At 67.2% G+C, this 19,015-nt stretch overlaps 2 protein-coding genes across 3 annotated transcripts; one reads left to right on the top strand and one right to left on the bottom strand.

Annotated features, from left to right (window-relative positions):
- Positions 1 to 614: 614 nt before the first annotated feature.
- On the bottom strand, positions 615 to 16,090 carry NAGK (N-acetylglucosamine kinase). Of its 2 annotated transcripts, XM_050321193.1 has the most exons (10): positions 3,744 to 3,828; positions 2,952 to 3,036; positions 2,555 to 2,653; positions 2,337 to 2,478; positions 2,153 to 2,263; positions 1,977 to 2,089; positions 1,459 to 1,546; positions 1,113 to 1,210; positions 957 to 1,035; positions 615 to 879 (listed from the first exon to the last, which is right to left on the bottom strand). In XM_050321193.1, the coding sequence occupies exons 1-10, from the start codon at positions 3,770 to 3,772 to the stop codon at positions 692 to 694; spliced, it is 1,032 nt and encodes a 343-aa protein (XP_050177150.1). In that variant the 5' UTR covers positions 3,773 to 3,828; the 3' UTR covers positions 615 to 691. The 2 variants fall into 2 exon arrangements, with proteins under 2 accessions (XP_050177150.1, XP_050177151.1); XM_050321194.1 differs by lacking the exons at positions 2,952 to 3,036; positions 3,744 to 3,828 and adding an exon at positions 15,956 to 16,090.
- Positions 14,777 to 18,804, top strand: TEX261 (testis expressed 261). The gene is made up of 6 exons (XM_050321195.1): positions 14,777 to 14,907; positions 15,496 to 15,575; positions 15,926 to 16,079; positions 16,960 to 17,027; positions 17,710 to 17,812; positions 18,209 to 18,804. Exons 1-6 carry the CDS (start codon positions 14,838 to 14,840, stop codon positions 18,322 to 18,324), a joined length of 591 nt encoding a protein of 196 aa, XP_050177152.1. The 5' UTR covers positions 14,777 to 14,837; the 3' UTR covers positions 18,325 to 18,804.
- Positions 18,805 to 19,015: the final 211 nt, after the last annotated feature.

Genomic DNA, 19,015 nt, shown 5'->3' with positions numbered 1-19,015 from the left:
GGTCACGGATGTCACATCCCCTGTCCCCATCTCCGGGGTCCCCTCGGTGCTGACAGGGCTCAGAGGTGTCACCTTTCCTCCTCTTCCTCCTCCTTCCCTGTCTGCTTGGATCCAGCTGCCCCCCGAGCCCCAGCCCCTCCCTGGCAGGCTCAGCACGCCCTTCCCGTTCCCATCCCATGGCCACGCTGCAGCCCGGCCCCCTCGGGCACCAAACGGGAACTGAAACAGGAACCTTCAGGGTTCATTTTCCTTCCTTTTCCAGCAGCCCCTCCTTGGCTCGGGGTGTTCCCATCCCCAGCAGGGCTGAGCTGGGGACAGTTCCTGTCCCGTGGCTGCCAGTCATGTTCCTGGCCCCACACTTCCAGCCCCATCCTGCCGCATTCCCTGCTCTCCTGACCTCATTCCCTGCCCTCCAGCCCCATTTCTCTCCATGCCCGCTCTCTCAGTTCTATCCTGCCCCATCCCCACACTCCATCCCTGTTGTGCCCCATGCCCACATTCCCAGCCCCACCCTGCCCTATCCTGTCCCATCCCTGTGCTTCCAGCCCCATCCATCCCCATTCCCATCCTCCCCCCCGCTCCAGCCCCTGTCCCCACCTCACCCCACTCCCCTCGGGGCAGTGCAACCTTTTTATTGCCAAACCACAAAGCCCTCAGCCCGCGCCCCCCGTGTGTGGGGTGTGCGGGTCCCTCAGAACACGTGTGTGTAGAACACGTCCACGTTCCCGGCGCGGTCCAGGGGCAGGGCCATGCCCACGTTCCGGGCCCCCAGCCGGGCCCCCCCCAGCGCCGACGAGCGCTTCAGCTTCAGGAGGCTGAACCGGGAGAACACGCGGCCTGGGGCCTCATCCCGGGCCTGGGCCAGCACCTGGATGAACCCTGGCAAGGGGGGACACACGGGGGGGTCAGGTGGGAACAACCCCGGGCCCCCCCAGCCCGCCCGTCCCCGGGCTCACCCGCCTGCATCCGCTCCCAGCTGTTCCACACGGAGCCCACGCACACGATGGGCAGACCCAGCTCCCCCAGGAACAGGCTCTGGGGGGTTGGGCTGGGTGAGGGGGTGCCGGGACCCCCCCCTCCTGCCCCGCCCCCAGCCCCAGGTGGGCGCTCACCTGGTCGATTTTGGGCAGCACGGCCACCACGTGCCGTGCCAGCACCTCGCCCGCCTTGGTGAAGATGTGGCAGCACAGAGGGTCCCCGGCCTGGGCGCCTGGGGATGGGATGGGGGGTGGGATAGGGATCTGGGACCCCCCTGCGCCCCTCGGGGGTCCCACAAGCCGGGCTGGGCTGTGGGGGAGGGGGTGGCCCCATGTCCCACCCCCCAAGGAGTGCAGAGGGTGCTCAGGGCCAAGGTGCGCCCGGGGCAGAGATCAGGGAGTGGCATTGGGAGGGACAAACGGGGTGACAGTGCCCAGGGGGGCAGGGACAGCTCCCCCCCCCAAGAAGGGGCCTCCCTACCCTCTGCCAGCTTCTGGCAAAACCCTGCGAACTTGGACTTCTCGAAGGTGCGGTAGAGGTGGGTCAGGAGCCCCATCCTGTCTGAGATCTGGGGGCAGCCATGGGGACACAGGTGAGCTCTGGGGCCTGGCTGCACAGGGGACCTGCCCTGGGGACAGGGACCCCACCATCCCAGTGTGCAGCTGAGAGCATCCCCCGGACCCCACACACAGCCCAGAGACCCCCTGGATCCCAGCAGTGAGCCCAGAGCGCCCCTGGACCCCAAACCACAGCCCAGAGCTCCCCCAGACCCCGACACCCAGCCCAGACACCCCAGGACCCCCAGCCTAGAGTGCCCACAGACCCCAACGTGCATCCCAGAGCCCTCCAGGACCCCAAACCCCAACCCCCATCCCAGACCCGCCTGGGACCCCAACACACATCCCAGAGCCCGCTGGGACCTCGGTACACCTCCCAGCCCCCCCTCAGACGCTGACCCACCCCAGATCCCCCGGCCCCCTCGCAGCCCCCCGCAGCACCTGGAAGTAGTCGAACATGGCCTGCCTGACGTATCCGACGTCGTGGGGCGGCACCTCCAGGTTGTCCATGCAGTCAAACACCATCTTCACAGCCTGGTGGGCGATCCAGTACGCTGGGGGGTCAGGGGCCGCCTCAGCCCCCAGGAGCTCCCCAGCCCCCAGGCCCCCGGGCTCACCGGAGCCTTCGTCGCCCATCATGTGCCCCCATCCTCCACAGCCCGTCTCGGAGCCGTCGGGGTTGATGAGTTTGCAGTTGGAGCCGGTGCCCGAGATCAGCACGATCCCCCCTGCGGGGCCGGGGGGCACCGTCACCCCCTGTGCCGGGGCGCCCCCCGGCCCTGCCCCCCCGGGGGTGCCCACCGTGGTCGGTGGCCGTGGCCATGGCCCCCACGGCGTCGGTGGTGATGAAGTAGCTCTGGCTCAGGTGGGGGAAGCGCCGGTGCAGCTCCTCCGTCAGCTTCCCGATGGCGTCCTGCTGGTCCCCCCCGCTCAGGGACAGCCCCTGCCCCACGGAGGGTCCCCGTCAGCCCTGGGCTGTGCCCGGGGGGGGCCCGGGGTGGGGGGACGGGGGGGCTCACCAGGGAGCGCAGGGGGACCTGGGGGTCGGCCCCCGCCTTGCTCTTGGCCTCGCTGACCATGCGCTCGATCCTCTCCAGGCACTTCTCAGAGCCGATGAGCTGGGACACGGGGGGGACACCCTAAAGCCCCCCCAGCCCTCCCCAGGCTCCCTCCCTGGGGGTCCCACGTGGTTCCCCGGCAGCCATGAGAGGGGGGACACCCCGGAACCTTCTCCACCGGCTTCATCCCACCCAAGTGTCCTGGGAGCTTGGGGACAGCCAGAGCCAGCCCCCCATGTCCCGTATCCCCTCTCCATGTCCTGTACCGCCCCCAGGCCTCACACCCCCTCCCCTGTCCTGTGCCCCCCGCCGTGCCCTGGTGACCCCCGGGCCGGGGAAGGGGTGTCCCCCAGCTCACCCAGTGGTTGGTGCAGGGTCCCTCTGTCTCGGCCAGGATTTGCCCATCTCCGGACACCAGCACCACCCTGGAGTGGGTGCCCCCACTACCGAGAGAGGGGGGGAGGCACACTGCCAGCACTACCCACAGCCCCCACCCCATCCCACCGAGGGGGGGCCCCCACTCAGCCCCACCAGCCCCCAGAGGTGACAGGAGGTGGGTAGGATCGGGACTGGGGGTTCTGGAGAGGGGTAGGACCAGGATGGGGATCCCTGAGACTGCCCCGCCCCGCTGACCTCGGTCCTGGCCACACCCTGGACAGGGCAGGAGGGGTCGGGGGGCAGGAGCCGATCGAGGGGGGCCCGGATGGAGTCCCCTGTTGCACCCCCATCGATTCCAGTCCCCGCGATCCTTCCTGCCCCCTCCTCCTCCAGGCTGGGGGTCCCCGGGAGCGGCGGGTCGGGGGCCAGCAGGGACGAGGGGGGTGCCCGGGGGATGGGGGTGCGGAGCCCTGGGGAGCCCCTCTGCCCGCAGCGCGACCCCTCACTCCTCCCGGGATCCCTCACCCCTCCCGGGACCCCTCACTCCTCCCGGGATCCCTCACCCCTCCCGGGACCCCCCATCCCTCCCGGGACCCCTCACTCCTCCCGGGATCCCTCATCCTTCCCGGGATCCCTCATCCCTCCTCGCATCCCTCACTCCTCCCGAGACCCCTAACCGCTCCCGGGACCCCTCATCCCTCCCGAGATTCCTCACCCTTCCCGGGATCCCCCAACTCTCCCGGGACCCCCCATCCCTCCCGGGACCCCTCACCCCTCCACGCCGCCGAACAGCGACGCCATCGCGGCCGCCACAGCCCCGCCCACGGGCCACGCCCACGGGTGGGGCTTCCTCGGCCACGCCCACTGTCATATATAGTGCGTGGCCACGCCCATCGCCATATAGAGATTGGTGTCCTCCCGTTATGGGCGTGGCTTCACCACCAGACACGCCCCGTCCCGCTCATGCCACGCCCACCCGATACGCCCAATGACCGAGGCCCCGCCCTCTCTCCGCTCTCTGGGCTTTGGCCCCGCCCCCGGTCCTTGTGCCCACCCCGTGTCGCCTTCCTGCCTCCCTCGGGGGTCCCGGGACCCCCGAGATCACCCGGGACGCAGCCCGGCGGTCCCACCCGCAGATACAGCCCCTATCGCGATATAACCCCTTCGCACTCACCCGCCTGCCCCTCACCCCCCAGTCCCTCACCGAGGCACGCACCCACCCGTGACACAGCGCCCCACGCACACAGCCCCCACCCAGCCCCCCGCAGTCGGACCCCATCGAATCACTCCGGCCCCGGCGCGGGGGGTCCCCCCACTCGTGCCCCCAGCTCCCCACCGCGGCACCGGGGTCCCCTCTGTCCCCACATCCGCGTGGGTCCCCCCGAGTGCCCCGTGGGTGGGGGGTGCGGGGGCAGCTGTGAGACCCTCCCGGCCGCGGGGGGTCCTGGGCACAGCTGAGCCCCTCCCCCGGCAGCGGCCTCGGCGGGGGACAGAGGTGACAGTGATGGCAGTGGGGACACTGGTGACAGCCACGTGTCCCGGGGGCCGGGCAGGGAGGGAGGGACAGGGAGGGACAGATGGAGGGAGAGATGGAGGGACAGGACAGAGAATGGGCAGAGAGAGGGAGGGAGAAAATGGAGGGAGGGATAAGATGGAGGGATAGAGGGAGGGATGGGAGAATGGAGGAGTGGAGAGCATGAAGGAATGGATGGAAGGATGGATTGAGGGATAGAGTGATGGGCAGATGGATGGCTGGAGAAGAGGGAAGGGTGGATGGATCCAAAGGGCAGAGGTGTGGATGGAGGCAGAGGACAGGCAGGTGGATGGACATGGATGGATGCAGGGATGGAAAGAAGGATGGAGAGGATGGGAAGGCAGAGGGATGGAGAGGATGGTGGAGAGAGGGATGGCTGAGCAGATGGATGGATGGAAAGGATGGAGGGAGGGGCAGACGGAGAAGGCAGAGAGGTGGGTGGATGAAGAGGATGGATGGATGGATGGATGGATGGATGGATGGATGGATGGATGGGTGGGTGGACAAAGGGGAGGGAGGGAGAGAGGGAGAGATAAGCCAGGTGGGCAGAGGGATGGAGACGATGGAGAGGTGAATGGTGGGAGCAGATGGATGGATGTGTGGATGGATAAGCTAGAGGGGCAGAGGGATGCAGAGGATGATGGATGATGAAGGTTGGAGAGAGATGGAGAGGTGTCCAAGGGAGCAGATGGAGGGTTAGAGGGATGGAGGAATGGAGGATGTGTGGATGGATGGAGGGACGGATGGGTTCCATTTCCATCAGAATGGAAAGGGAAGGTGTGGGGAGCGGGGCAGGCAGGAGGAGCAGCAGGAGGGACTGTGACTGGGTGGGGCTGTTGGGACAGAGCTGGAGGAGGGGACGGAGGCCCAGCAGGGATGGGGGGCTCTGTTCCCACCTGGCAATACTGGCCAGGTCATCCCACACCTGGCACGGACATGGTGCTGCTGGAGCTTCCCTGGTCCAGGGGAGGAATGGGGACACCAGGGGACAGCCCTTCTGTGGGGGTGAGTGGTCCCTCCTCAGTGGGACCCTCCTTCCCGGGCTGGGGGTGCCCCGTGGCCACGAGGTGATGCAGAGGGACCGTGGGCTGAGGGCTGGGACCAGTCAGAAGATGCTTGGGGTTATCCACATCCTTCCAGGTGTTTTCCAGGCTGGGGGTCTTGGGGAGCCGCGGGGGGGGCCCCCCCGGGCCGAGAGCAGGTGCAGGAAGCCCGTCCCCCCCAAAGGCGGGGGAGGAGCGGCAGGGGAAGGGTTAAGGCGCCGCGTGTGCGTGTGCAGCCCCTGAGCCCACCGCCCTCGTGCCCTCATTAAGTCCTGGTGGCACCAGCCTGTCTGGGGACAGCAGGGCCGGGGGACAGGGGACGGCACCCGCCGCCTTTGTCTCAACTTGTGGCAAAGTTTGAGCGGAGCCGCCGCGGGCCGGGAGCTGCCGGTGAGTCCTCGGGGCTGGGGCCGTGTCCCACGAGGCCCGTGGGGAGGGACAGCGCTGTCCCCGCGGGGGCTGCTGCCACCCTGGGCTCCGGGAGCACCCCGACCGTGCCCCAGCAGCCCGCTCGGGGACCAGGAGCGGAGGGCAGAGGAGGGCAGAGCTCCTCAGGGTCCCCCGAGCTCCCCCCTGGGAGGGGATCCGAGCAGGTGGCACCAGAGGGATCCCTTGGGCGGGATCAAAGCCCGGGCGCGTGGGAGGGTTGGGGTGAGACACAGGGATTTGGGGGTTGTGGGCAAATGGGCAGCGAATCTCCTGGTGCCTCTGCAGACCCGCAGGAATGGGGTGTGGGAGCTGGGAATGCTCCAGGGACACCCTGATCCCGCCAGCATCCCAGGTGTTCCCGGACGGCTCCGTCCCCGAAGCTGCCGTGGGTTCTGGATGTGGGTTCTGTGTGTGGGGAGGGTGAGCAAGGGCAAGGGACGGAGGGGGACATCAGTGTGTGGGGACGTGGGCTGAGCCCCCCAAACCTGGGCTGAGCCCCCCAAACCTGGGCTGAGCCCCCAAGCCCAGGCTGAGCTCCCTCCGTTCTCCCGGCTCAGCCCCGCTCCGTGCTCTGGTGCCGGAGCCGCGCAGGACCCGCTGGGGAGGCAGAGGAGGGAGATGCGGAGGAAGGCCCGACCAGGAATGGATTTATTCCATGACCAGATTTATTCCACGTGGAAGGACTGATTTTGGAGGGGCTGGGCTGAGTTTCGGGGCCGGGATCCATCCCTCTGCACTGGGTTGGATCCGGGCCGTGGCGCTGGCACTGAGCTGGGGCTGGAGCAGCACCAGGGACATCCTGGGGACATCCCGTGTGCAAGAAGAGGTTGGTGAGCGGGAGAACGGGGCTGGGGTGGTGCTGGGATGGGGTGGGCGACTGCCCCATGGCCAGGCAGCCCCTGGGACCAGATTTGGGGTGACTCGGCACCCACCCTCATCCCCATCCCCACCCGGCACGGCGGTGCCAGGGCAGTGGTGGCTCCTGGCATGGTGGCACAGCACAGGGACATGTCCCTGCCACCGGCACCGGGACAAGGCACCAGCCAGGACAGTCAGGACACACAGGGAAGCGGGGCCCGTCCGTGTGTCCTTCCCTGTGCCTGGCCACCTTCCCCCAGCTCCGGAACCCGCTCTGCTCCCGGAGACTCCAGCTCAGCGGTGGGTTCTGTCTGTCCCTCTGCCCGTTCCAGAGTCCATCCATCCATCTGTCTGTCTGTTCATCCCTCTGCCTATTCTAGAGTCCATCCATTCGTCTGTCTGTCGGTTCATCCCTCTGTCCAGCCATTCTTCCAGCCATCCTTCCATCCTCCTATCCTTGCATCCATCCATCCAACTCGTCATCCGCCCCCTGTCCCTCCATCTTCTCGTCCCTCCCTCTGTCCATCCATCCCTCCTGAATCCCTCTGCCCTTCTGTCCTTCCATCCCTTCACTGCTTCCTTGCTCCATCCATTCATCCTTCCATCCCTATCCATCCATTCCTCTATCCCCCTTCCCTCCATCCCTTCATCACTTCATCCCTCCCTCCATCCCTCTGCTCCTTCATCCATCCATCTGTCCATCCATCTGTCCGTCCATCCGTCCATCCCCCATGCCTCCATCTCTCCATCCATCCCTCCATGCATCCACCCGTCCATCTCTCCCTCCATGGATCTCTCCATCCCTCCATCCCATCCCATGTCCCTGACTGTGCCCTCCTGGGGGTTTCCTGGGCCCACCCCCCTGGGGAGGGGATCGTGTGGGTGACATTTGTGCCCGGGATCTGCCACGTTCCACCCGGACACTGCAGAAGGGCTGTGCAGGTAAATTCCGGAGGGGCATGGGGAACTGGGGGGGCAGGGGGTGACACGGGGCTGGGGGACTTGGGGGCTGAGGGGTGGCAGTGTTGGGGTCCCAGCTCAGGCAGCTGCTCTGGGGTGGTGGCACTGGGGACACCCGGGGTGGCTCCTGGGGCTCCGGCCCCTTCCAGGGGCTCCCGCCTGTCCTGGGGCAGCGGTTCTGGGGGTTGGGGCCCAGCACTGGGATGGGCTCATGGCCTTTCCATCAGGGAGTGACACCCCTGTCCACCCATGGAGCTCCCACCCTGCCTGCACGGGTGGGACAGGGATAGGGATGGAATGGGGACGGGAACGGGGATAACGATAGGGACAAGGATGGAATGGGGCAGGGACAGGGACGCAGATAGAGAATGGGGACAGGGAGAGGGACATCGATAAGGACAGAAGGATGGAAACAGGGATAGGGATGGAGATGGGGATGGGGACAGGGACAGTGTTGGGGGTAGTGATGGGGGAGGGAATGGGGATGGGGACAGGAGTAGGGCCAGGGATGGGGATGGGGAAGGACTATGGATGAGTCTAGGGTTAGGAATGGGGTGGGGATAGAGGACGGGGATACAGATGGAGACAGGAGTAGGGATGAGGATTGGGATAGGGACAGGGACAGATCCAGATCCAGATCCAGATCCAGATCCAAATCCAGGCTCCCCCAGTCCAGGGGAGATGCTGAGGGGGTGCCCATCACCCCCAGACCGGGCCCCCCCCTCCCCGACACCCAACCCCCAGCTCCCGCTGAAGCAGTTTTGCTGACTCAGCGTTTCCCATCCCCGCTCCCCCCAGCTCAGCCCCGGGAGTCCCGATTCCCCCCCCGATCCCCTCCCCCGGTGCTGGGGGAGATCGGCGCCAGGGAGGGGTGCTCGGGGGCCCCGGGGCCCCTCCCTCGAGGCAGAGCATCGCTGGGGCCGGGGGGGTCTGGTGGGCGCGGGAGCCGCTCGTTAACCCTGAGCGCTGCTGCGCTAATTGATCTTATTGCCGGCAGCGGCGAGGGGGGAGAGGGAGGAGCCTCCCGAGCCCTTTGGGGCAGCGCCGCCCCCCCCGCCGTGCCTCGGTGTCTCCCCCGCACAGATCCACGCGCGCACACATGTGCGGAGCGCACGTGGCCGCGCACACGCGTGGGGAGCCGCGTGCCCGCACCCGGGGGGGACACCAGCGTGTCACCGCCCTGCCTGCGCCGCGGCGGGGGGCCGGCTGACCCCGTGGCCCCCCCCGTGGGGTCACCCGTGGGGTCACCGCGTGGCCGTGGCACACGCTTGACCTACTTCGGTGCCGCGCGGCCGCCGCGGGGCCGGCGCTGAAAACGAGTTAATAAACTCGCAAGGAGGGATTTTTCCGGCTCACGGGAGGGATTTGGAGCCGCGCTGGTGTCACCGGGCTGGCGTCGCCCGGCTGGTGGCTCCGCGCTGGCCGTGGCCGCTGACCCGGGGGTGCCGTCCCCGCTCCTCCCGCCACACCCACGCGTGCACTGGGACGTGCTGGGAGTCTCCCAGTGCTCCCCAGAAGCCGGGAATGAGCCCAGAGCCAGCGCGGGGGGCGAGGTCTCAGGGTGCCACACTGGGGTGCAGAGGTTGTCCCCTAAAAAGCCCGTTCTCCCCCGCCGTGGGTGCAAAGCCTGAGTGGAGGGAGCAGGAGGGTCCCAGCCCCACACCAGCCACCTGAGAATCCCCCCCTACAGCAAGGGACGCCCAGAATCTGCACGGGAGAGGATCTGGGGGGCAGCCCACGGGCGACTCCTGCTCTGTCACCACCCCCCCACCGTGTCCCCACGTCCCTCCGGGGGTCGCGGACCCTGTGACGGCTTCGGGTGGCGTCAGGGGCCGCTAAGCCCCCTCCGGGCGGGCGCGGGGGCCCCCGGACTAAGCGGGATCACGGGCTCAGGCGGATCCCGGCCCCGCTAATCCCCCGCTGACGCAGCCCCCGGCCCCTCGGCCCCCCCGACCCGGCACCCGGGGGCTGCTCATGGGGGTTGGGGTCGCCGGGGGGAGTCCTGGTCCTCCCCAGCCCCCGTGGCGGTGGGGAGGGACCCCGCAGTGTCCCCGTACCCTGCTGGGCTGGGGGGTGCGGGGTTCGGGGTGCTGTGCCGAGGGGGTGCTCCCCCCGCGACACCCGCTCTGTGGGTGGTTTGGGGTTGGGGGGGCTGTCACCATGCACGGGGTCACCCCAGCACCCCCCACCCCCGCGGGGGTCTCGGGGGGAGGGGACCCGAGGGGGTGACGATGCGCTGTCCCCTTGGCTGTGTCCCTGCGCCGAGGCGCGGTGGCCCCGGAGCCGCTCGGGGGTGTCACTGGGTGGGCATCCGAGGGGTCCTGACGAGGAGCCACCCAGGGAGGTGCCCGCTGTGTCCCCGCCAGCCGGGAACTAGAGGGCAGTCCAGGCTCGGGAGAGCCCGGCAGGGAGAGGCAGCGGCGGCTGCGCGGAGCGTCGGGGGGACACGAGACCCCCGAACCCCCACTGAGGGGAGACGGGACCCCTGAGCTCCCACCAAGGGGAGACACGACCCCTGAGACCCCCAAACCTTGTCCAAAGAGGGATGGGACCCGTGAACCCTCACCAAGGGGAGATGGAACGCCCAAACCTCGTCTGAGGGAAGACGGAGCATTTGAACTGCCACCAAGGGAAGAAGGGACCCTCAAACCCTGGTCGAGGGGAGATGGACCCCCTGAACTCACACCGAGGGGGGACAGGACCCCTGAGACAGCTCCCCTAGAGCTGGGGACACGCTGGTGCCTTGTGTGGAGCACTGGGGTGCACTGGGGCAGGGGAGCAGGTTCAGGGGTGCGGGGGGCTGGGGGTAAGGGTGTCACACTGGTACCTACAGCTCTCATCGCTCCCCTTCCACCGGGACCCCCAAACCCCCACCCCGGGGTGCCATCGCCTCTCCTGCCCCATTGCTGTGGCGACCTGGGGGCGAGGAGAGGGGGGTGTCCCCTGTCTTGGGGTCCCCTCACCTCTGCCCTCCCCTTGCTGTGGCGATCTGGGATCCATGGGAATGGGGAGCCCCCTGCTCTGGGGTCCCATGGCCTCGGTGGTCTGGGAGGAGGAGAGCAGGGTGCCCCCCACCTGAGGGCCCCGTTGCCTCCTCCCTCCCCGACCTGCGGAGCTCCGGGGGCGCTGACAACGGGGTGTCCCCGACTCGGGGTGCCATGGCCTCTCCCCCCCCAAGCCCCGCTGCTCCGGGGCAGCGGGAGCCCCCCATCCTCGGCCCCCGCGCCGCGGCGGGGCCGGCGGGCTCACATGGCCGGTCCCCGGCTGCGTTGCATTCACAGTTCGGGGAGCACGTCAAGGCTAAGGGGAGCTGACAGGAAAACCTTTCCCGGAACAAACGGGAATATAGTATCAGGCAGGGCTGACCGGAGCGTGAACCGCAGCCCAACACGGAGCAAATTAGCATCAACCAAAATAGCAGGAGGCTCCGGCCGGGATGTGCGAGGTACCAAATGCACCCGGGCTGTCAGGCTGCATCAGCGCACGGATGCATAAGGAATGGGGCCGGGCCCCGCCAGCCGCTGCCCCCCCGCTCTGACTGACCCCCCCTCATCCTGCCTGTCCCCCACCCTTCCTGATTGATCCCCCTCCCTGACTGCCCCCCCATCCTCCCTGACTGATCTCCTCATCCCTGATTGATCCCCATCCTTCCTGACTGATTCCCCTTCCTAACTGACCCCCCTTTCTTGTCTGCCCCTTTTCCTCCCTGACCCCCACCCTTCCTCATTTACCCCCTTCCTGACCACCCCCACCCTTCCTGGCTGCCCCCAGACCCGGCGGGCTGGGGAAGGTGTGTGGGAGGGGGAGGACTGATGGGGTGGGGAGGACAAAAGTCATGGCTGGGGGGTGGGAAGAGGGAAGGAAACTCCATCCAGGGGGCTGGGGGGGCAAATCCCATCCATGGGGGTGCTCAGGGATCGAGGCACAAAATGCCATCCATGGAGATGCTCAGGGTCTGGGGGTCAAAATCCCATCCAGGGCTGGGGAGGGGGGGGGTTTTGGGGGAAAATCCCATCCGTGTGGGATGTCTGAGGGGGGCAAGTCCCACCCGTGGGGATGATCAGGGCTGGAGAGGGAGAGAACTCCCAACCCATGGGGGGGCACAGAGCTGGCGGGTGGCAGACAGGATCCGTGGGCATCCACGGAAGGGGGGGACACCCCCACTCAGGTCTCTGAGGACGCAGAGGGGCTGCGGGGAGCGAGAACCCCCAAAAGCCGGGGGTGCCGGGGGGCAGCAGAGTTGGGGTGCTCTGTGCTGTGCGGGCAGGGAGCGGGGAGGCAGAGGGAGGGAGGGGGAGCTGGAGGGGTGTGAGGGAGCGGGGGCAGCAGCAAAAAGCTCTGTCAAATACATAAAGAGCTGGAAAAGAGACGGGAAGCGCCGGTCGCGCCCGCTCCCGGGGTGCTCTCGCACATTACTCGCGCCTGGGCGCGCCGGCAGCGCGGGCAGCTCCCGGCGGGGCGCGGGAGCAGCTTCACGGGCCTCTGGCTGCTGGATTGAACCGGGAAAACAGGAAAAAAAGGGAAAAGAAATCCCTAAAAATAGCCCCCGCACAGCCCAGCCCCGGGGGCAGCGCCCGCACCCCCGCGGCGGCACCCGGGGGGTCCCAAAGCCCCTCAGCCAGGCACGGATCCGGCACCCCCCGGTCCCAGCACCGCGGGGAAAGTGTCCCCGAGCGCCGCGACGGGGGCACAGCGACCTGGGGGTGACGGGGGGGCTTTGCTGGGGGGCCGCAGCCGGGTGGGCCCCGGGGGAGGTGGCTGGGGGGCTGGTGGGGGGTAAGAACCACCCTGGTGGGGTACCTGGGGTGCTCAGGGTGCCCACGATGCCTTGGGGTGCCCGGGATGCTGCAGGTGGCTCCCCAAAGGGGCAGAAAAGGGGGATTCATGGGGAAAACGGGAAACCTCGGGGATGGGGGACACGGGAGAGGCGGGGGGGACACGGGAGGCGGAGGGGACACGGGAGAGGCGGGGGACACGGGAGAAGTCCCCGACCCAGGGCGCCACTGGCTCTGCTGCCCCCACTCTGGACCCGAGCCCCCCAGACCCGCGGTGTCCTCATTCCAAAGGGCTCCCCAGCAGCTTCCAGGGATTTTTCCGACCTTCCCAGGCCCGGGGTGGGTCTGGAAAGGGGCAGGAGCAGAGCAGGGAGCAGGTCGGAACCTCACAGGTGGCACGGAGCGCTCAGTGCCCAGCGAGGGGACAGGAGGAGCCGAAGGGGGTCCCCGGGGGACGCGGCCGCAGCCACACCTGAGCCACCCGTGTACCCACACCTGCCCTGGCCCCGTCCCCCCCTTTTGGGGGTCGCCGGGCGGTCACGGCCCCCCCGGGTCAGCGGTGCCAGACGTGCCAGGGCCGCGGGGGGGGCGCGGCGGGGACCCCACACTCGGCTGTGCCGCCCCCTCCGCACACACACGGGACCCCCCCGGGCCCCCCGCACGGACCTGTCACTCACGTGTGTCCCCGAGCCCCCTCCCACACACCCCCCAAACACAGCCCCCCAGGCACCCCTCCACGCACCCCCACACAGACACCCTGGTTCCTGGGGGCCGCAGGCACCCGCGTGGCTGTGGGGAGGGGCCAGGAGCTGCACCCCAAAAATGAACCCCCCCGCACCCCCAAAGCGAATATTCCAGCACCCCGCAGGGAGCCCCCAGCACCCCCAAAAGCAGCCCCCCCACACCCCAAAGCGAACCCCCCAGTACCCCAAAATCCTCCCTGCAGGCCCAGTGCAGTCCGGTACCAACCCAGTACGGCCCAGCACGTCCCAAGGGAGCCCAGTCCAGCCCAGTGCCAGACCAGTACCAACCCAGCACAGCCCACCCGGTACAGCCCAGTGCCTCCCAATGCCTCCCAGTGCCTCCCAGTGCCGCCCCAGTCTATCCCAGTGAAGTCCAGTGCACCCGGTCCAGCCTCCCCAGTACCAGCCCGGTGCCTCCCAGTGCCCCCCCCCCCAGCCCCAGCGCACTGAGGGTCCCCCCAGGGGCTGCCGAACTGTGGGGTGGGGAGGGGGTCCCTCTTTGGGGTTCCTGTGTGGGTGTGGGGGGGTCCCAGCCCAGGGTGGGGGTCCCTATATGTGTGTCGGGGTTCTTATGGAGGTGAAGGGGGTCCCTGAGTGGTTTCGGGGGGTCCCTAGAGAGGTTTGTGGGGGTACTTACTCAATTTTGGGGGTCCCTATGCAGTTGGGGGTCCCTGTATAGTTTGGGAGGGCGGGGTCCGTGTGAGGTTTGGGGGTTCCCGTGAGGCTTTGGTCTGTCCCCGTACGGTTCGGGGTCCACACATGATTTAGGGGGTCCCTGTGTGGTTTGGGGGTTCCTGTACGGTTTGGGGGCATCTCTGTACAGTTCGGGGGTGGGTCCCTCTACATTTTGGGATCACCCCAAGTTCCGAGATCGCTGCACAGTTAGGGGGTCCCTGTGCATTTCGGGGTGCTTGCACAATTTGGGGGTGGGGGCACCTGTACGGTTTGGGCTCCCTGTACACTTTAGGGGTCCCTGCACATTCCGGGGATCTCTGTATATTCCGGGGTTCCCCCCCGCAGATTTCGGGGTCCCTCTACATTCTAGGGGTCCCTGCACAGTTTGAGGGTCCCTGTCCATTCCGGGGATCCCTATGTATTCCGGGGGCCCCCTGCACGTTTAGTGATTCCTGAATATTATAGGGGTCCATGCACATCCCGGGGATCTCTGGATATTTGGGGGGTCTCTCTGTATATTTGGGCTTTCCCCCTCACATTCCGAGGGTACATTTTAGGAGTCCCTGCACACCCCGGGGGTCCCTGCACACCCCGGGGGTCCCCGCACATTTGGGGTTCCCGCACATTTGGGGTCCCGGCACATTTGGGGTCCCTGCACATTTGGGGTTCCCGCACATTTGGGGTCCCCCCGCCGCCGCCGTGCCGCGAGTCCTCCGCGCCTGCAGGGGGCGCTGTGTGCGGCGCGCCCGGCGCGGCCCCGCGTCTCGGTGGTTCCGGCGCCGCGTGTTGGCGGAGGGGCCCGGGAGCGGCCCGGGAGCGGCCCCGGGAGAGCCGCGGCCCGGCCCCGCCATGTGGTTCATGTACGCGCTCAGCTGGCTGTCCCTGCTCGTGCAGGTGGCCTTCGTCACCCTGGCCATCGGTGAGACCCCCGCGGCCCGGCCCGCCCCGCGCCGCGGCGCGATAGGTCGGGAGGGCGGCGCTGGGGAGGGGGCGGCGGGGCTGGGGCAGCGCCGGGCTGGGCACGGGACCCCCGGGAGTGCCGGGGATTGGGGGTCCCTGGGGGTCCCTGGGACTGGGGGTCCCCAGGGGTCCCTGGGATTGGGGGTCCCTGGGTGCCCCCTCAGAGTGACGCTGGGATTGGGGGTCCCTGAGTGTCCCCGAGGTTCGGTGTGCAGGTGACTGGGGGTCCCTGGGTGTCCCTGAGCCCCGAGGTTCGGTGTGCAGGGGATTGGGGGTCCCTGGGTGTCCCTGAGTGTCCCCGAGGTTCGGTGTGCAGGGGATTGGGGTCCCTGGGTGTCCCTGAGCCCCGAGGTTCGGTGTGCAGGTGCCTGGGGGTCCCTTGTGGTCCCTGGGTGTCCAGGGGACCGGCGGTCCCCGAGTGTCCCCAAGGCGCCCTGTGCTGCTGTTGTGGGAGGTGGGGTGTCCCCCGTGCCCCCCGGCTGATCCCGGTGCCGATCCCGGTGCCGATCCCGGTGCCGATCCCGGTGCGATCCCGGTGTCCCCGCAGCGGCCGGGCTGTACTACCTGGCGGAGCTGATCGAGGAGTACACGGTGGTCACCAGGAGGATCATCAAGTACATGATCTGGGTGAGTCCCAGCGGGGACTTCTGGCGGGACTGGGGTTGAAATCCCCCCGGGAGGGGGGGGCCAGAGCGGCCGTGCCGTGGGATGGGGGCAGAGCGCGTGGGAAGCTCCTGATTCCCAGAGGGAGGGAGGGTGGCAGTGCCGTCCCACCTGGGGACACGGGGGTGCTGCCCCGGCCCGGGTGACCCCTGTCCCCCCGGTGGGGAATCCAGGAGTGTCCGGCCGGGAGTAGGGCGGGATTCCCGCTGGGACCTTTGCCCAGGGTGGGAGGCACGTGGGGGATGTGGCACCAAACCCCCCGTGGCAGATCCCCGTGCCCCCCAGCTGACCCCAGCTGACCCCTTTCCCCGCAGTTCTCCTCGGCCGTGCTGGTGGGGCTGTACCTGTTCGAGCACTTCCCGGGGTTCCTGGTGGGCGTGGGGCTCTTCACCAACCTGGTGTACTTTGGATTGCTCCAGACCTTCCCCTTCATCGTCCTCACCTCCTCCAACTTCATCCTGTCCTGCGGTGAGGGGGCAATTCCCACGTGGGGGGGGAAACAGGGGGTGGGAGCGGGAGGTGGGGAGGGGGAGCCTCGTCCTCCCATCCCAGGGGGGCTCTGGGTTATCCCCGGGGGGCTCTGGGGGGCAGCAGGGGTTTGGGAATTGCTATCCCTGCCTGGGAAGGACTTTGAGCTCCAGGTGGCACTTTAATGGCAGGTGCTGATGTGGCTGGGATCGATCTGGGCATGGGGGGGTGTGGAGCTGGGAATGCCGGGCTTTCCTGGGAATGCTGGGCTTCCTGGGCACTCTCTGCTTCCACTCACACTGGTTTGGGTTGGGAGGGACCTTAAATCCCACCCAGGGACACCTTCCACTGTCCCAGGGGGCTCCATCCTGGCCTTGGACACTTCCAGGGATCCAGGGGCAGCCACAGCTTCTCAGGAAAATTCATTCCAAGGCCTCCCCACCCTCACAGCCAACATTTCCTTCCCAATATCCCACCTATCCCTGCCCTCTGGCAGTGGGAAGCCATTCCCTGTGTGCTGTCCCTCCAGGCCTTGTCCCCAGTCCCTCTCCAGCTCTCCTGGAGCCCCTTTAGGCCCTGCCAGGGGCTCTGAGGTCTCCCTGGAGCCTTCTCTTCTCCAGGGGAACCCCCCAGCTCTCCCAGCCTGGCTCCAGAGCAGAGGGGCTCCAGAATCCGGGAATGGGAGGGACCTTAAACCCCACCCAGGAACATCCCCGAGTTTGGGGGTCCCCGAGGCCTTGGAGTGTCCCGCAGTTTGGGGTTTGAGGTGTTTCCAAGGACGAGCAGGATGGGGTGTGGGGGGCTGTGGGGAGGGGCAGGGGGGTGTCCTCATTGCAGGAGTCTCCCTGTGGGAGTCCCTGAGCCCGCTGTCCCCCCGCAGTGCTGGTCGTGCTCAATCACTACCTGGCGTTCCAGTTCTTTGCCGAGGAGTTCTACCTGTTCTCTGAGGTGAGATCTGGGGGGGCTGCTCCCTGCTCTCCCACTGCTCCTGCCAGGGAGGGAGGGAGGGAGGAAAATGCCAGTTTTTGGGTCAGCAGCTCCAGCACTCCCAGGGTTATTTTTGCAGCCCTTCCCTGGGGGTTCCTGAGCTTGTTCCCTCCCAAGTACCTGGGAAACTGCAGGTTCTTCTTCCAAGTGTGGGTTTGGGGCTTTCCCAGCCAACCCCAAATCACTTCCCTTTTGGAGCTATTGCTCCTCACTTCTGTGTCTTTTATGCTCTTAATTCCATGTCACATCCTCACATCCTTTGCCAAGGCAAAGGACCACAGTCCCCAAGGGGCTTCTTTGGGGCCCCCCCTCCCCAGATTACTGCTGCTTGGTGCAAATTCTAAAAACAAACTGAAGAAGTCACCAAAATAAATAAAAACCCATCTCTTTAAGGAAGTTTGGGGAGGGGGTTGGTGGCTCAGCACCTCCATGCTCATCTCTCCCTGAGGAAATATGGGAAAAATGGGATTTTATGGTTGGAAGGAACGAGAACCCCGGGGCAGGAGGAGCCAGCCCAGCTCTTCCCTCTTCCTTTCATTCCCTTCTCCTGGGGCAGTGCCGGCTCTGGGGGGCTGCGGGGCAGGTCCCACCCCCAGGGCCCTGTGCCGGGCTCCAGGTGGGAATTCAGCTGCTCTGCCCACAGGTCCTGGCCTACTTCACCTTCTGCCTCTGGCTGATCCCCTTCGCCTTCTTCGTGTCGCTGTCGGCCGGGGAGAACGTCCTGCCCTCCACGGTGCAGCCCGGAGGTGAGGGGGGACAGGGAGGGACAGGGAGGGACACGGGGGCTCCCTGCACCCCCTTCCCTCCTTGGGCTGTGGGGGAGGCGGGCAGGGAAACCCGGCCTCATCCTGCACCCCTTCAGCCACGGGCTCCTGGAACGGCCCGGGTGGGAAGGGACCTCCCAGCCCTCCTGGTTCCAGCCCCAGGGACACCCCCTGCTCCGAGCCCCGTCCAGCCTGGCCCTGGGCACTCCAGGGATGGAGCAGCCACGGCATTCCCGGGTGCTGTCGCTTCCCTGGATCCCCACTACGTGCCAGGAAAGGGGGCTCAGGCTTTGGGCTCCCTGCAGTCGGTGGGACATTCCCGGGGTCCTGTGGCATTCCCGGGGCTGGCTGTGATTCCCCTCCTCCCTCCTCCCGCAGACGACGTGGTGTCCAACTACTTCACCAAGGGGAAGAGAGGGAAGCGCTCCGGGATCCTGCTCATCTTCTCCTTCATCAAGGAGGCCATCCTGCCCAGCAGGCAGAAGATCTACTGAGCTGGGAGCCCAGGGAGCTGGGACGGAGCCGGGACGGAGCTGGGACACCCCAGACTGTGCCGAGGTGCCCACACCTCGCCCAACCCTCCCCTGGCTCCCGAGGGGATCTCCCTGGGAATGGATGAACTGGGACACGCCTGGAGCTGCCAGACACACGGGGAGGGCTGGCACCACATCCTCCAGCTCTGCTGATCCCTCGGGAATGTGGCCGAGGAGGGTGTCGGGCTCCCGTTGAGCCGAGGAGGGTCCGGCCCAGGAAGTGCCACCCGTGGGAATTCCCACCCAGGTGTTTGTGCCTGGGGGGTTTTGGGGAGCAGCTCCCTCGGGATGGCACAGGACGGGCTCCAGCTTTACCTGAGGTTTACACAGAGCCATTAATTAAAGAGAAGGAGGAATTGGAATAAATCCGGAGGATTCCGACGTTTCTGGGGAAGGGACAGCGAGGGCAGGACCTGTCCCTGCCCCCCTGGAAGGATCCAACTGCTGGTGTGGTTTGGTTTCAGTTTTGGGAAATTCCCGTTTTTCTCTCTGGTTTGGCCAGGACTGTCCAGGGTGCTCCAGCTGCTGGAGCTGCTCCAGCTGGGAAGCTGTTCATGGAAAGTGAGTCCCCACTCCATGGGAATCTCCTCAGCTTCTCTCGGGTCTCTACTGGGCATTCCCAGAGCTCTGACCTCTCCAGGCTGCCCTCTTT

This window comes from Myiozetetes cayanensis, unplaced genomic scaffold, assembly GCF_022539395.1.
Source record: "Myiozetetes cayanensis isolate MyiCay16 unplaced genomic scaffold, myiCay2020 scf26, whole genome shotgun sequence".
NCBI classification, from domain to species: Eukaryota; Metazoa; Chordata; class Aves; order Passeriformes; family Tyrannidae; genus Myiozetetes; species Myiozetetes cayanensis.
The sequence above is the reverse complement of the archived record's forward strand: the minus strand, read 5'-3'. Positions and strand labels throughout refer to the sequence as shown.

Excerpts from the sequence above, each read along its gene's own strand:
- NAGK (XM_050321193.1), bottom strand. The coding sequence starts at position 3,772 with ATGGCGTCGCTGTTCGGCGGCGTGGAGGG. Across the intron at positions 2,654-2,951 it reads GACCCTGCACCAACCACTGG|CTCATCGGCTCTGAGAAGTG; the intron begins GTGAGCTGGGGG and ends CCCGTGTCCCAG. Across the intron at positions 1,211-1,458 it reads TTGCCAGAAGCTGGCAGAGG|GCGCCCAGGCCGGGGACCCT; the intron begins GTAGGGAGGCCC and ends TCCCATCCCCAG.
- TEX261 (XM_050321195.1), top strand. The coding sequence starts at position 14,838 with ATGTGGTTCATGTACGCGCTCAGCTGGCTGTCCCTGCTCGTGCAGGTG. Across the intron at positions 16,080-16,959 it reads CAACTTCATCCTGTCCTGCG|TGCTGGTCGTGCTCAATCAC; the intron begins GTGAGGGGGCAA and ends GTCCCCCCGCAG. Across the intron at positions 17,813-18,208 it reads CTCCACGGTGCAGCCCGGAG|ACGACGTGGTGTCCAACTAC; the intron begins GTGAGGGGGGAC and ends CTCCTCCCGCAG.